This window comes from Melanotaenia boesemani, chromosome 21 (genome assembly GCF_017639745.1).
Source record: "Melanotaenia boesemani isolate fMelBoe1 chromosome 21, fMelBoe1.pri, whole genome shotgun sequence".
Classification (NCBI taxonomy): Eukaryota; Metazoa; Chordata; class Actinopteri; order Atheriniformes; family Melanotaeniidae; genus Melanotaenia; species Melanotaenia boesemani.
Window position 1 is genome coordinate 23,851,198 of NC_055702.1, and position 16,347 is coordinate 23,867,544.

At 39.6% G+C, this 16,347-nt stretch overlaps 2 protein-coding genes across 3 annotated transcripts; one reads left to right on the forward strand and one right to left on the reverse strand.

Moving 5' to 3' along the window:
* Positions 1 to 134: 134 nt before the first annotated feature.
* LOC121632137 (cytochrome b-245 chaperone 1 homolog) lies at positions 135 to 3,980 on the reverse strand. The gene is made up of 6 exons (XM_041973327.1): positions 3,825 to 3,980; positions 2,484 to 2,571; positions 2,358 to 2,399; positions 2,080 to 2,250; positions 1,835 to 1,979; positions 135 to 720 (listed from the first exon to the last, which is right to left on the reverse strand). Exons 2-6 carry the CDS (start codon positions 2,569 to 2,571, stop codon positions 567 to 569), a joined length of 600 nt encoding a protein of 199 aa, XP_041829261.1. The 5' UTR covers positions 3,825 to 3,980; the 3' UTR covers positions 135 to 566.
* A 356-nt stretch (positions 3,981 to 4,336) lies between these two features.
* narf (nuclear prelamin A recognition factor) lies at positions 4,337 to 16,188 on the forward strand. 2 transcript variants are annotated; one of them, XM_041973320.1, is made up of 12 exons: positions 4,337 to 4,690; positions 5,304 to 5,372; positions 5,464 to 5,529; positions 5,746 to 5,874; positions 5,966 to 6,098; positions 6,379 to 6,513; positions 7,036 to 7,154; positions 10,650 to 10,779; positions 12,507 to 12,579; positions 12,738 to 12,875; positions 13,020 to 13,177; positions 14,383 to 16,188. In XM_041973320.1, exons 2-12 carry the CDS (start codon positions 5,316 to 5,318, stop codon positions 14,628 to 14,630), a joined length of 1,386 nt encoding a protein of 461 aa, XP_041829254.1. In that variant the 5' UTR covers positions 4,337 to 4,690; positions 5,304 to 5,315; the 3' UTR covers positions 14,631 to 16,188. The 2 variants fall into 2 exon arrangements, with proteins under 2 accessions (XP_041829254.1, XP_041829253.1); XM_041973319.1 differs by having other exon boundaries at positions 4,338 to 4,690; positions 5,300 to 5,372.
* The last annotated feature ends 159 nt before the right edge of the window (positions 16,189 to 16,347 follow it).

The following is a 16,347-nucleotide window of genomic DNA, read 5'->3' on the forward strand; positions in this document are numbered from 1 at the left end:
GAACCTCAACATTGACACTAAGCTACTACACAGATGGTAACAGGAAAGAAAACTCACACAACTAACCTGAGATTCATTCTTTGGGGCACATAAATTACGTTAATGTCAAAAAGGCAGAACAGCAACAAGCCAAATCATTTCACACATAATTTACTCTTGATCGAGCTCAGACAGTCCTTCATGCTTGGTTACAGTTTGCACATGCATTCATCTGGGTTTAAGACTCGGTACAAATAAACATGCAAGAAGGAGGAATTAAGCTGGGTGGCCCAGAAAACTCTGGGAAATGCACTTTCCATTGTCTCACACACAAACACTTATTAGGAGCTCAGCAGGAAGGCACAGTAAGTCTGGAGTGTACTCACAAATAGTAATTAGTTCAAGAGACATAATATTCATTAAAAGAAGGCCACAACATGTTTCATGGAAGAACAAATATTTTAAATATGCAAGAATATCTGGAGTATCTATTCAGATGCTTGAGTTAAAAAAATGTATTGAGAGCATGTGTCTTTAGATAATGCCCAAAGTCAGTCCATTTTGAGTTAGACTACACCCCACATACATCACTGCTCTTCAGCTTCATCATCTGAGTCAGTGCTATCCACAGAATCTTCTTCGTCATCTCCATACTCTGCCTCGTACTCCTGCAGCTTGCGTTGTTGCAGCTCCTCCAGCCCCAGGAAGCGCTTCAGCAGGGCACCTAAAGCTTCCACATCACTTAGAGGGCCACAAACAGGGACATGTGTTAGCTTATGTAAGTACTACTCACTTCTTTGTTTTCTGTGGAGGTATTTCTACCCATACAATATGTGCACTATAGTCAAAATGCAAATTACAGGAAATTAATGTCAGTATTCATTTTGTTGCATCTATGGGCTAAGGACTAACACAGCACTGCTAGCATTAGCTAGCTAAAACAACAAAAGCTAGCTAACTAGCTTTCCTTGTCCTCAATCTTTTCCTAGAGCTGGACATAAGTTTATTATTCTTTAGGATTAAATGTCATCCACAAATTTACTGTGCCAACTTCAATTTCAGAATTGCTTGTTTTTCTAATATCCTGACTGGTCTTGATGACAAAAATAACACAAGCTAATAGGTTTCTAGTGTGCATTTATCCCCTTTTAGACTAAAAAATATACTTGCTTTTTAATATTCCTATGTGTGATTATCATCGCTGCCATGTGTATTTTGAGTCTGAAGAGTTATTTGTGCACTTTCTCAGAAACTAACAGGTTTGCAAGTTGTAATATAAAAGTAACCACTAGGGGCAGTGTAAGGCATACCATCGACGATACCGCTATGTTGTTTTCTTTCTGCCATGATCTTCAAATTAGCCAAATATTGACTACTCTATTGTCACTATGTTTATTGTTTTGTTTACACACTACAAATTCTGCAATTATACCAAGTCTCAGCTCCCTAATGAACTCCTTAGTGAAATCCTCCTATCCAAGCATAGTACACAAGCAAGTATGTGAACAATTTTGCTCACAATGGAGCTGGTTGAATATGCAAACCCAAGGTAAAAAGCAAGTATATTATTTGCCTTAACATGAATTCACATTCTTAATTTAGAAGCAATATATCTAAAGTTATGACTGTAAACAGTCAAATCAGATCTACACTAAATCAGAATGACTGTGGCTTGTGATATGAACACAGTCTAACTTGCATACTGGTAATCCAGTATTCAGTATTTCAGTATTTTAAAGAAGTAAAAGAAGGGTCAAATCAATGCTAGGAAAACTTTTTTTTTTATTAAGCATGCTAATTCAAATAAAATATCATCAAACATGGCTTATGCATGTCAGAACTGAAGATAACCTACCTTCGTCCACCCAGTGTGGCACTCTGAGTGAGGGGGTGGGAGAATCCTGCAGCTAACCGCAACATTAGCAAGTAACCCCTCCCTAAGTAACGCACCCTCTCTTCCTGGACACAGACATCACACAGCTGTGTCAGATCCAACACAACTGAGAGAGACAGAGAGGAAAAAAACATTAAAAACTAATATTCTGAGCTCTTCCCACACTAATGGACAATGACACTAATCCACTTAGCCGTTTTACTGACCCCTCTCTTGTCCCTTCCTCCATAACGTCAAAACAAATGCATACAAGCTGAAGGTCTTGAGCTCAATCTCGTTCTTGGTTTTGTCAAATACAGCCTCCTCCCACTCCTCCATGTTCTGCATGGCCACAAACAGGCAGCCTGTCACATAGAAGAGCTTCCACAGGAAGCTGTCTGTGGAATCCAAAATCATGCAAAGTGAAAGAAGAGAAAATGGTTGTTGCTGCAAAAGTAAATGCCGAGGGTTGTACTGACGACTTAGCTAAATAAAGTTTGCAGACCTGAACTGTAGTATGCAGCTGCCAACCCAACAGATGCTATACCTGCAATTAAAATTAGTCTTGTTTCATTTGAAGGGAAAGAGTTAAAACATGATGGGTGAAAACGTGCTGAAAAACACAACTTACCAACTAGAACAGACCAAGAACGGATACCCGGGGATCTTTTGAGGTGGAGCAGGGTGGAACTGTGCTCTTCCACTGTCATGTATCCCATCTGAAATGAAGCCAAAATTAATTATTTATGACCACACATTAAAGGGCTGATTCACTCAAATTTTCACATACATTTTAGGAATTATTACCAATATTAGGAAGTTGGGCTGTATTAATATTTCATTTTCATAATCATCATATGATAACATTATTATAGCAATATCAATACAAAACTTGGAATTTTTTATTATTATTCATTCAGCCTTGTTTGGTTGTTTTTGTTGGTTTACTCAAATTGTTAGACAAAGAATTGAGGAAAGGATCCTTTAAAAATGTACCAAAAACAGTCCCCACTGAATAGCGTTTTAATTTTATCAATCACATCACATATTTATCATCATCATATCTATACTTAATTCTTTTAATAACACCATTATTTATTCATCATAATTTATTATTGTTTCCCTTACAAGATTACTAAAGTATTATTTATAGTTATAGCTTATTTAATTCCTATCATTCCATTTAATTATCATCAAGACTAGTATGAGATAGATACGTTAGTATTCATCCATAAATAGTTTTATTTATTTGTTTGTTTGTTTATTTTTTATATTTTGAGCCTAAATGCTACAAATTTGTAAATGAAATAATTTATTCAAAACATTACATCACAAATCTGGGTCAATATAAAGTTCCATTAGTTTGGTTAGAAACATTTCTTTTCGCATGCACCTATGCATGAAATCTGCACGGAAACTTTTTAACTTACCTTGCTTTTAATCATTTTAATGTAATTTATTATTTTATTTTCTTTCCCCACACTGAAATTTTATTTCTTGCATTTTATCTGTTTTATTTCATTAGTTGCATTTCTTTTAATCTTTTTATTATTATTATTATTATTGCTTTCTGCTCCCTGCTGAAATGTTTTATGTAAAGCACTTTGAATTGTCTTGTACATGAAATGTGCTATACAAATAAATTTGCCTTGCCTTGCCTATGAAAGCAGAAATTATCGAAAATATTGTCAATTTTGATCAGTGTATTCGACATAATTAGTTTACAATTTATCCATCCTTTAAGCAGTACACAAGCAAACTTGTAAACTGTGGCTTGATGTTATTAAAGATAAGAAATTAAGTTACAGTTTTCCCTCAATAAATCCATTTTCAAGATTTGGATGATCATTTGGTTGGATCGGTTCATTATGATGATGGTTGATCTCATATTCAGACAGAGAGACCACACACTCACGTTTGTCACAGGAGAGCTGGATAAGAGGTCAGTAAGTTCAGATTTTCTAAAGCTTACCTTAAAATCTTCTTTTTCTGTTTGCCTTGAATATTTACTTTAAGAGTCTTTGCACCAGGAAACGCGCGCACTGAGATATAGGGAAGTCTTCATGTGATTGCAACAACTGAACCAACTGTCCTGAATGGGAGACGTTTCCTTCCTGGGCCCTTCAACTCTGATTGGACGAGATAACTTCCGGTTGCCTTCAAAGTAAAAACGTAAAATACGGTTGCTGGCTAAAAACGGATGTGTTTGCGTGTCGTGTTTTCTGAGCGTTTTTTCTTTCTATAACGGTAGCTATTTTTATGACAGTATGGTTTTTCAATAGAATGGCATCAATCTTTTTTTTTTATCTTGTTCGTCTTACCTTTTTAAAAAAAAAACCGACGGTGTAAATACAAACTTTTTAAATCACTGAAATACTTTGGTTTGTTATTTTTCTGCAGTAAAGAATATATTATTTCCCCTGAAAAAAAAGAAGAAAAGAAGAAAAGAAAAGAAAAATTCAATGCTTCCGGAAGCAGCCTGTTTGTTAATATGCGCATGCGCCCGGGTCGTGCCGAGGTTGATACAATGGAGTTTGATGTGCATAGACACGAATGGCGTGGACTTTGAAGTCCTTTCGGCTTTGAAATCGGCAAATTACACCTTATGAACTAACCACTGAGGCACAAACCGGCAGTGGCGATGATACCGTCCACAGACGCCTTGAACTGAAAGTGAAAGAAGTGCTGAGTAAGCGTAGAGTTTACCTACTGAACTGTATCAGTGCGGCAGTCTGCTCTGTTTTTTTTAATATAGCTGTGGTGGTGGCGGCTCCTCTGGCTGTCCTCTGCAGTTTTCCATGTCTTTGTCCGAGAGAGTGGAGAAGTAGCAACCGTCCGGTGAGTTACCTCAAAATTCAACCTTGTACTATTAACACTTTTACACGCTGATTAAACTACACACAATTTAATATTTTAGACCTGTAGTGTTTAAAATGCCATAAGAAAGGACGTGAAAGGCCTGTATCGTATTAGCTTGTTTTTAAAAATGCAGTTAACGTTAGCTTAAATTAAAGGAGTGGTAGTTATTTTGTCTAACACTTTGTGGATGTTTGTACAACTAGATGATTATTACTTCACTTATAGTTGGCCATAATAGTATTAACCCCATACTTGTCTCTTTTCCCCTCTTAATATGACTGTTTTGGTTGCTGCTGTATATATAATTAACGCGAGCTATTAAATATAATGACGGGATACACATTTATGTTTGTTGCCAGTTTCCCATCATTAGTAGGCTGTTGTGTTTATGATAAACCAGCCGCTTGTGATAGGACGGTGGAGGACACTTGAGAGGAGGGTGGAGTTGACAAAAACAGCACTCAGCAGCACACTGCACGCACAGCCATCATGCCACCGTTTACAGGGAACATGCTGTAAGGAAGTGATCTACTCAAGGAAGCTCATGGTGCTGGTTTTCTCCATCTCCTCTGTCTCTTCTGTTTCAAGGTAGCTTCCAAAGAAAATGTCAGAGGTCAGCAAAGCAAAACGCAAGGAGAAGTGTGAGAACTGCACCAAACAGGTACTGCTCCAGATCTAATCTCTTAACAAGACATGCTGAGTTTGAGTGTTTTTATTGTTGACGTGAAATGAATTTATGATCATCCACACAGTGCAACAAGAGACAGGGCGAAGAAGGTGCCAACTCTATCCTAGAGAGAGAGGAAGTCAATGGACAGGTAGTGTCTTCTTACTAAGCAATGTTGTTATTGATCAGTTGTACTCAAAGACAGTCCTCATCAAGTTGTTTATCAACAGGACATTTCACCTATTTTACACAAGAAAAAGCTTCCTAAAGTCCGACAAAAGTAACCCTGAGTTATTTGTATCATTAAAGAGTTGTGTTAAGCAGCAGATGCAGGCGAAGTTTGACATGCCATTTCTTCCCCCCCAAGTCAAATGAAGGATCCCAGTTGTTGCTGAGTGCATGCCTCTCCTGTGATGGCTGTCTTTCTGAGGAGGAGAGCCTGAAGCTCTCTCAGCAGAACCTGGAGGAACTGGAGCGGGTTCTGGCGCTCAATAAGGTACACAGAAACCGGAGAAAGCCAGATTACAGTATGGTTGAGCTTTCAGCGACAGCTTACGGTTTCCATGTTGTTTCTCTGTCCCTGTCAGAAGTGTGACGTGTCGAAGCACAGGGTGCTGGTGGCCTCGGTGTGTCCGCAGTCTCTGCCTTTCTTTGCCGCCAAGTTTGGTCTAGATGTCACTGAAGCAGCCCACAAGCTCTGCGGATTCCTCAAGAGCCTGGGTGAGCTTAGTGAAGCTTTTATGTGAGATACGCGTTGGTGATAGCATCTTTTCCTAAATATTGTTGGCTTTATTTAATGAGAATGGACTTGCTCTCCTTCACTCCTTAGTCTGACTCGAGACTTACTTTGCTACTGACGAACTCGGGAAAAATAAACTTTCTAAAACCTCTAAAGATTCTTCATGGACATTGTTGTCCACTAATTGATGTCTGTTGGAGATGATGTATTATCTTCTGTTTTTTTCTCATCGTGTCTCGGTCCTTTTCTCTTCCCCTGCAGGAGTCCAGTTTGTGTTTGACACCACGCTAGCAGCAAGCTTCAGCATCTTAGAGAGCCAGAAGGAGTTTATTCAGAGGTATCGCAGGAGGCACCATGACTCTCACGCTTTGCCTATGTTCACCTCCTCCTGCCCAGGTAAACCTCTGACATATTTTCCTCTTCTTTTTTGCTTCTCATTTAATGCACCACCTTTCACACTGACCTCTGCTTCAGTATTTACCTATTTTTACCCTCTTCCTCCTGCTCCTTGGACTCCATATTGCACACTTGTTTAATTTAGCATGCTCTGAGCTGAAAAAGGGGCAACAGAGCTTGTTTTAGGCATGCAAATAGCAGTGGATAGCTGGTGAGGGGAGATAGACAGCTCTTCTGACACCACACCCTTTATCAGAGATAGGACCAGGGAGCTTTACTAACATAAAATTTAAACACATACACAGACTTAAAGATTACAGAGCTGCAGATAGCCATGAATGACTCATGGGAACTCCCAGAGAGGTAGAATTGTCAGGAATCTGTCAAAATCCATCCATCCACTTTCTGTACCTACTTATTCTATTTATTGCTAATTATTATCGATTGAAGTACATGTTTATTGTTTTACAGGGAACGTGTAGCAGCTTTGATTTAAACTGTATTGCCGTTTTGTGCGTGTAGGTTGGATTCGATACTCAGAACGTGTTCTGGGCAGTCTGGTCACTCCTCATATTTGCACAGCCAGATCCCCTCAGCTGATCATGGGCTGCCTGGTCAAAGACTATTTCTCCAAACAGCAGGTGAGCAGAGATCCTTTCTGGCCACAGTTCAGTCAAGCATGTTTAGATGGGTTGTGGTGCCTTAGGGCCCCTTGAGCACATGAGATGTGTGACATTTATGGCTTTATCAGCTGGTTAGTTAATTCTTTGTTGATGTTTCGTACAAACAGGCCTGTGAAAGTGGGAGATTAGACAGGGCATAAAGTGTGTGAAACGAAGCAGAGGTGACTGGAGACAGATGAAAATATACATTTTCTCCATGTTTATTGATTTTACACCAAAATGCATAACAATAGAAACAGAAAAGCAGCACATTTTCTCACAGTAACAACTCCAGAAAATCGCTTTTCCATGAGAGTTGTAAATGGTTGTCAGACTTTCTAAAGAATCTCAGTCTATTTGGAATTGTGTGTGTCTGATTTTCTCTACTACAGCATGTATTTACAGTACATTTCCTGATTCCTTTAGCCACATTTCAAACGGAGTTTTTTCAGATTTCCAAAACTAAGAGCAGAGTCAGTTTTCTCAGAAGCAGCCTTGGTAGAGAGAGGAGCTGGGCTTCGTGCTTATCCTTTTATCTGGTTTGATTTGTCCACAACAAACAGAGCGATTAGAGGGGAATAACAGACTTCTCTCCTTTAAAGAAAAAGTCCCCTAAAAGTCCGTAACTTTGACACATAATAAGCTGATGAGACTAATACCACACAAACATGTTAAACCAATGGATTAGGTTGCACTAAATATCTTGTGCAACTTTGTTGACAATGTCATCTATCAACCACTTTAAATTGTGTCAAATCATGGCTTACATCTACAGAAATACCGTGAATGTTTTCCAGATGTGTCTTTCTCTGCTGTCATTTCCTGCTGCCAGCCTTCCCCGAATACGACATATGAGGGGAAATTCAAATTTCTGTTTATTTATTTGTATTAGTACCTGTTTAAGCTTATTGAACAGTCAGGTTCACACTGTGCTATTAAGAGAAGCTGCACTCCAAAATAACTTCAAGACTTAATGGTTACAGAGACTAATCACAAGTACTTCACAACAAATAAACATAAAATAAGTCACAACAACAACAGAAATGAAGAATCCCCAAGGTAGTAAAAGGCTTGTCTGTATAAAAATGTTTTCAGCTGCCTTTTTAAAGGCGTGAAAAGCCTGATCACCACCAGTTGTAAGTGGAGGATGTGGGGTCAGCAGCAGCCTCTGACCTGATGACCTAGGAGCAGGGAAGAGGGGTGTGATTTCAGCTGGTTTCAGGAGATATCCTGGGGGGGCTTCACCATGTTGGCTCTGAAGGTTAAAACTAAGATTTTAAAATGAAATTTACAGACACCAAAGCAGAGAAGCTAAAACGGGGGATGTGACCTTCTGTTGGTAGCAGTAAAGTCTTATTGCAGCATTTTTGCTGTCTGAAGGTGATTTAAGGCTGATTTGTTAAACAAATACAAAGGCTGTTACAATAAAGAAGAAATATAAGCTTGGACAATCATTTTTAGTTCAAATTTGGACATTAACTCCTAAAGAGGATGATCACCATAGTTTAAATAACTGAGGCACAAGAAAGACGACGGAAAGTACAACTGACCAGGTGTGAAACCCGGATCAGGCGCTCTGTAACATTAAAATTCATTCTGCTCTTTTGTGATTTGCTAATTATAATGTTTTAAATTGTAATTTTGATTTAAAAACGATTAATTGTTTAGCCTTATTAGGTTTAAATTAGTTTTTTTCTAGTAAAAGTTTAGTAATGTGGAGCAACTGAACAATAAAGCTGTAAATAGTGTCACCATCAGAGTTATTTACACCTGAGATTTCAGGTGTGGTTGATTTTAAATCCTGTGGTGACAAATACAGTCTAGTTTAAACCTTGTGGGTTGTGGTTTTAGAGGTGAAAGGGAATATGGGATTCCTTGAGTTTGAACAGTGTGTTTCTAGAGGCAGCTAGGCTTGTTAGTTAAACACTACCAGAGTGTCAAACCTGGACATATGAAGGTAAAGAAGTTGTGACAAAGCCCTGTAGAGCTGGGACGTATTAGTCCCACAATTAGAAGAAAAAGATGCAGTGATTGTACCCAGAGTGCTCTGAAGGTGACGTCAATATGGCTGAGCCCAGCGTCAGTTCTGCTGTCTTTAAACTGTGCAGACCTTACATTATGCCAGTCGTTTACAAGAAAAATCCACATTTAAATGCAACAAAATTGACCTGGAGCCGGGGGGAAAGGTGTCCAGTCTGGCAATAGTTGGACTGCATTAAATACGAGTGTTGGTACATTTAAAATGTGTTCCCAGGACACTCGTGGGAGAGTAAACATTCTGTAAAAAGTAGCATCTAAAACCATTGGATTTGCAACAAACTTCCCAATCATCTTATAAAATCTCTGCAGTGACATTAAGTGAAGCAGCGTCGCGCTCCTGCTGTTGGTTCTGGTTTCCTTTTGCTTCAAATATTTAAGGGGGTGCTCGTATTTTGTTTTGTTGCTCAGAGCTGAAACTTTAATGTAAAATGAAAGTAAACATGGAGTGTAGCAGCAAGTCAGAAATATGTTTCAAATGAAAACCACACACAATGATAACTGAGGTCTGATCACAATTTTTACCCCAGATGCGTGTTGGGATGCCAATGAACATATAACTGTTATGTTTCAATGGACCAGGATGGATGTTGACTGTGAATAAAGGGCCATGAAGTACGACGTGGTAGAATTAGGAGAAGAGGAACAAAGTCTGGAAACGGAACTGTGAATAGCAGGATGAGACTTTGCAGGAAAGGACATTTTAAAGGTCTCAGATTTACATCAGAAAGTGGACAATAACAAGGTTTGGGTCTGCAGGAGGTGGAGGGATCTGGTGTTTCTGTGTGTTGCTTCCATTACTGCTGCAGTTATAAAAAAAAAAAAAAACAATTCAATAACCAAGACGAGCAGATGGAGTCTGCAGCTTCCGTCTTTAAGTTATTGATTTTTTTTTTATTTTCTCTTGCCCGAATCAATGTGTGGAAAAGGCTCCCCATGGACCTGAAGATCATATGTATTTTTTTCTGTATGAAGCAGCAATATGTAGAAAAAAGAAACTCGTTTTATTTCCTGATGTGTGACTGTGATGCTGCGTTCCTCTGACAAGACGTCACGCGGTGACGTCTAATCAAATCTGTTGTTGGGCTGCAGGTGAAGCTTTGCTTGTGAAGCCGGCTCATCCAGAACCAGTAAAAGTTCACTTTGAGCTGAGAGTTTATCTGCACTTGTTTTGAGCTGCAGCTAAGCTAGTCAGATGCTTAATTTCAGATCATGACTAACAGCTCCGCAGTGGAAATCTGAGGCAGATACTGAATCTGAGACCAAAAACAAAGGAAACATTTTACTTTCTGATCAGTTCTCCAACAGAGCAACTCATTCTGTCCAGATAAAAAGGAAGACTTGACTACGTAATAAAGCAAATGTTCTGTTCTTTTTGTTCTGTTCAGCACAGAAACTGCGTTATTTTACTTTTTTCTTGTCTTTCTGTCCCAACAGAAGCAGAGTCCGGAGAAAGTCTACCACATGGTTGTAGCTCCCTGCTTTGATAAGAAACTGGAGGCTGTCAAGGAGGAGTTTTACAACAGTCTGATAGAGACCAGGGACGTCGACTGTGTCCTCACATCAAGTAAGATAAATACACCTTTTTTTCACACTTTTTCCCTGGATAACACATAAACATGGACATTTGTTTGCATATCCACAGGGAAAAATTAGAAGGGTATCAGACTCTCCGTGGGGCCCTTCCGTTGGGGTCCCAATCTTACTGATCCAACAATGAAGGGTGGAACTTAACACACAGTCTGTTGATTGGTCGAAAGAATTGTTGCTTTCAGTGTGACTGTGCTGACGCATCTATCACTATCCAGCCTAAATGCCACCTGCCAGGTAAGAGCTCAGTTGGCTGTGGAAACATAACGGATCAGTATTCACAAAACCAAAACCTCCAGTCCTGAGCTGGACCTCTTCATCTCAAGATGGCTGCAGCTATGTCCTTCATTTGGCCTACAAAGTCTCACTCATTGATCCCAGGAAGCTCTCTCATCTGGATCCACCATCTTCCAGGGGCAGTCCTGGGGAAGGAATCCTTTGAACAGGTTGCCATGTTCATAAGGATTCTTGATATAAAAACCGTAGCCATCAAGATGATTAAATTCCTTCAGACACTGAAAGGGCTGGACTCTAACAAGTTTTTGGTACCAAGTTTTTAAAGACGGAGCTCATTCTCCTAGAAATTTAGCAACTGGACAAAAATCTGTTGAATTTTATGAAGGAAAAATGTGCCTCAGCCCTCAGTCTGAAGGAGATCAGACTCATCATCCAGCAAAATGCCACTACACTATCATTACGGCTGTGGTGTGGACCCCCGCCTGCCCTGATCTGGGTGGTGGAAGATGGAAGTACACAGCCTCACCTCAGTTGAAAAGACTCAAGATTGAATAGTTGGACCATCGGCAGAGAAGAATCTAGAAGCAGTTCCACACAGACATTAAGCACTGCTTCATGGAGCCACCCAGCCCACACCTCCCACCCATCTGGCCAGGGATGAAGAGGAAATGTCTTAATGATGATGAGGATCGCAGAGAAACTGTCTGGCCACCACAAAATGTTTCTTTATAGAAGTTCAGACCAGTCCTGCATGTTCATCAACACAAAGCAGTTGCAGGGACCAAAAGGATGTTTTATTAAGCTGACATGAGCACAGAAGAAGAGGTCAGCATGGCTCTATGTTCCCTCCATGCAGCAGATACGTTTCATATAATATCCATTGTTATGGATGTTGGATGTGACCAAATTTAACCCCTTAATGGCTAAGTTTATTTACAGTTATGTAAAAACAAAAAAAATAGTGAAACAAGTTAAAAAAAAAAGAGACTGGAATAAACTACAATTATGTATTAGATAATAACAAATAAAATATATAAAATAAGTACATTATATAAAAATACATATAAATTAATTAAGTATAATAAAAGTAATACTTTTTAATACAGACTAGAAGCTGCTTCAAATTTGCAATACATAAAAAAAAGCAATAAACACATTTTCTTTAGTAGATTAATTTGGTTTGATTTTAAATTTCTGTCCCAAATTAGTTTGTAATTAAATAATCCTGTCTTCTTTCTACAGAAAGTAGTGTCTCTTTGCCCTGAAAAGGTCGTGTGGTAAACCCAAACATCACATGTTGCCCAGTTTTCAGAGTACAGATGATCACAGCAACGTGGTCTCAGCCATGCAGGGAGAGAATCTCCTGCTCTTATAAAAATCTTATTTTGCTTCCTTCTTTCCATCAGGATTGTGAAATCAAGTAGCTGATAATGATGAGCTGATGCAGTTACAAAATGTCTGTTTCAGAGGAGATCTATTACCTGATGGAGCGGAGGAAGGTGTCCGTGGAGGAGCTGGACTCAGTTCCACTGGACCAAGTGTGAGTTCCTGTCCAACCTGAGATCAAACAGTTGGATCATAATGGTTTTTTTGAATGTTGGTAATGAAAGTGGATATCGGTGCTATGTGGAAGGTTTGATAAGATCTTGGTGAGTTTAATCTGAACTGCACATGAACGGTGATTTGTTGTGGGTGCAGGCTGGGAGAAGCTGGAGACGTGGTGCTGGTGAGGCACGATGGCCGGGGCTCCGAAGGCTTCCTGGAACATGTGTTCAAACATGCTGCTAAAGAGCTCTTTGGTCTGGATGTCCAGGAGATCACATATAAAACCCTCAGGTTAGAGATGGACTCTGGATGACTTTGTAGTCTTTAGTTCTGGTTGTGAATTCCTGACGTTAAGTTCAGCAGTATTATGTCCTTTTATCTCTAAAGTTGGACATCAAATATTTACCCTTTTGTCTGACGCTGGTGCTCTCACAGGAATCGGGATTTCCAGGAAGTGACCTTGGAGCGAGACGGGGAAGTGCTGCTGCAGTTTGCTGCCATCTATGGTTTCAGGAACATCCAGACCCTGGTGCATCGGATGAGAAAAGGCCGTGTTCCCTACCAGCTGGTGGAGGTTCTGTCCTGCCCTGGAGGTAACTCCTTAACACTCACTTTCCTGGCTAAAAGTGTCTTGCCATTACGGGGAAGGGAAGTATTGTAGTTTATTAAATGTTTTGGTATCATTTGAGTAAGTTGTGTCTTTCCTGTCATAAGACAATAAAAAAAACTGCCACAGCTGGATTGTGTATAAAACAAGTCATAACTGGGCACAAGCTGCGTGAGGGTATCTTCACCTTGCAGGGTTGCTACTTTGAACCAGCCATTGTAGTAGCATGACAGTGACCATCACAGAGTCAGTCCTTACCTCAGCTGTCAATACAATTGTAAAGAAGGCCAGACAGCGTCTGCACTTCCTCAGAGGTGGTTAGGAACTTTTACACCTGCACCACTGAGAGCATCTTGTGTGGGGTCAAAGACTGAGAGGATGAACAGGAGTTTGTCCCACAGCCCGTTCACCTACTAAAGCCTGGTACACACATAAGGATTTGTTTTAATCTTATAAGATTTTTTTTTTTTATCTGGTCGAGACCTCACACATGAAGATAAAAAATCAGACATTAAACAGTTTTGATCGTTTTGTGTGTGGTGGCTCTGATAATCTAATCACAGAGCAACACACACATAACGATGTTGGCCCCCGACTTATCTATAATCTAGTCCTCCGAGCCAGACATCTCACGTGACCAAACGTCATCTGACAAAAACGTAGAAGAAGAACTATAGCAACAACCAGCTTAAAATAAACGAAGAAGCATAGTAACAACCGGAAAACACAACAAACAGCATGGAGGAGGATTTATAGGACGAGGGAATGATGGTGGTCTTCGGACTATTATTAACAGAAAAAGTCAGAACTGACTTTCTTTTTTTAGATTTTTTTTTATTTCTCCTTACATACCATGTAAAGTTGTGCGTGGGACAAATAAAGTATATCTGAATCTAATATTAATGTATTTCTTGTCCGATACCTTAAATGTCTCATATCCCCCCAAAAACGATAAAAAATAAGTCCTAATGCTCACACTAAAATACACTTTCTGTCTTGTCTTGTGAACATAAGGGTCTAATCTTTGAGCAACAGCTGAAAATCACCACAGGTGTCTTGTTTAATCATTTTTATAGTAGGTGATTATGCTTGTCATTTGTTCGGCTCTTCGACTGGCCTGTCAGGTTTAAGGGTTTAAGTTACTAGCAGAAGCAATGCTTATCCTTTGCTTTGTTCCATGTCTCCCCTCAGGGTGCTTGAGTGGCCGAGGTCAGGCGGAGAGTGAGGCTGGAGGTCAGGTAGATAAAGCTCTGGTCCAGCAGATGGAGGAGATCTACAGCAGCCTGCCAGTTCGACTACCAGAGCTTAACCCCGTCCTGAAAACTCTGTATGAAGACTGGCTGCAGGGTCAGGACTCACCACAGGCCATCAAGCTGCTGCACACAGAGTACAAAGATCGGAGTCAGAGCCACACACAGCCCCCACACATGCAGTGGTGAGAAGAAATGGCTGCTTTCCTTTAAAGACGTGAACAGCTGCTTGGTGCTGGTCCTGCTTTTACCAACTCATCTGTCATTCTGGGCCAGTTAAGGACAAACTGTGGACCACACAGACATTCTCCATGAAGCCACAGGAGGGCGCTGTTTGTCTTTTAATAATGGCTGCTCCTCATGTTTTACCCTGAGTCTGAGGCACAAGGGTCCAGAGCCCACAAAACAGCCACGCTTGTATTTTTACCAACTGAAGCAGTTTTGTAAATCAGTTGTGTAACGAATTATTAATAAATGAGATTAAGCCAGCAGCTCTGGGACGTAACAGCATGTGTTGCAATCATGGACAGTACAGAGCAATAAGCCACTGAGATAACATGCAAGAAGCTATTTTATCACACCTGGAATTCACAAAGTTGTGGATACAGAGGGCACATGTTAGCAGATGAGTGTAAATCTATCAGTCCACTATGAGACAAGCTGTTTTCCTTTGTTAAAGTTACCGTCTGTTCTTCCTGAATGACCTGATAATGTCCCGTCAGTCTAACACCTGGAGCCGCGTGCTTGGGTTGTATCATCTTTTTCTTCCAATGCTATAAACTAGTATTTTTTAATAAGTTATTTGTTGTTCATTTGAAAGATCAAGCATTGTGTTACGTATGTGCAGCACTAAAGTATTCTGACAAATAAGTTTTAGTGCATTTTTGTTCATTATAAACTGTTGATGCTTAATATGAAGACAACAAAGGTTATGCATTTGGCAAAAAATAAATAGCATTAAGATATTTAGTCTTTTTATGCTAGTTTGGTTTTTAAAAAGAAAAGGTCCATAAAAACGACAGACTTGATAAAAGGCTAATAGGACAGATTTGTTTTTTTTTTAACTGTTAACGGTTACAGGATTACAGTCTGTGGTTTTTTGTTTGTTTTGCTTTTTTTTGTTTTGTTTTGTTTTGGTTTTTTTTTTACTGAAAATTGAATTTCTTGAGCTAATGTTTATCAAAATTGTGCCAAAATGCACCAAGACGTGCTGACTTGGGAGTTGCAGTCAGTTACAGTCAGAGTACGTTATTAATCCTCAAAGTGAAGTTATTTGTAACAAAACTCTAATGGAGAAATAAGTAACATGTATAAAGAGTAACACTAAAGCATTATGAACTTGTCACAGAAAGTTAAGGAAACTTGTATTTGGCTGATTATTTTTCTTTATTAATACCGACTGGTGTATCATACCTCATTGGAAATCCTGATAAACCACCTTGTTTCTGTGGAATGAGCAACAAAGCTAAACGTGGGATGGTCAAATCCCCTGGAGAATCTGTTGGTCTTCATTGTTTTGTTTGGTGGAACGGATGATTGCACTCTCCCAAAGTAATAAAGAAAAAAACGACACATACTGGCCAATTTTCACCTGCAGAAACTGGTTTTAAAGGTTTCTTTAATGGACGGGAAGCTGTTCTCAGTGATCTTCCCACATCTTTAACCATCTGCTGCAGTGTCGTCTCACCAAACCACACCGCCCACCACTCATCTGTAGAGGTAGGCTAGGGCTGGGAGGCAGAGACCAGCAGCCTTAATAATAAATAAACATGATGCATTTTATTTTATTTATTTATTTTACTTGTCCTGTCCAGCATGGTAGCAGCAGAATGATGGCCTGGCTGCTGTGTTGCAATTAACAAAATTTTTTTTTAGCTTTATGGGTATAAAGCTCCTCTTGGTGATT

Bases quoted from the DNA above. Each gene is read 5' to 3' on its own strand.
- LOC121632137 (XM_041973327.1), bottom strand. From the start codon at position 2,571: ATGGGATACATGACAGTGGAAGAGCACAGTTCCACCCTGCTCCACCTC. The intron at 2,400-2,483 runs GTAAGTTGTGTT...TTTTAATTGCAG, and splicing joins TTCTTGGTCTGTTCTAGTTG to GTATAGCATCTGTTGGGTTG. The intron at 721-1,834 runs GTAGGTTATCTT...TGGCCCTCTAAG, and splicing joins GCCACACTGGGTGGACGAAG to TGATGTGGAAGCTTTAGGTG.
- narf (XM_041973320.1), top strand. From the start codon at position 5,316: ATGTCAGAGGTCAGCAAAGCAAAACGCAAGGAGAAGTGTGAGAACTGC. The intron at 10,780-12,506 runs GTAAGATAAATA...TGTCTGTTTCAG, and splicing joins CGACTGTGTCCTCACATCAA to AGGAGATCTATTACCTGATG. The intron at 12,876-13,019 runs GTTAGAGATGGA...GTGCTCTCACAG, and splicing joins ATCACATATAAAACCCTCAG to GAATCGGGATTTCCAGGAAG.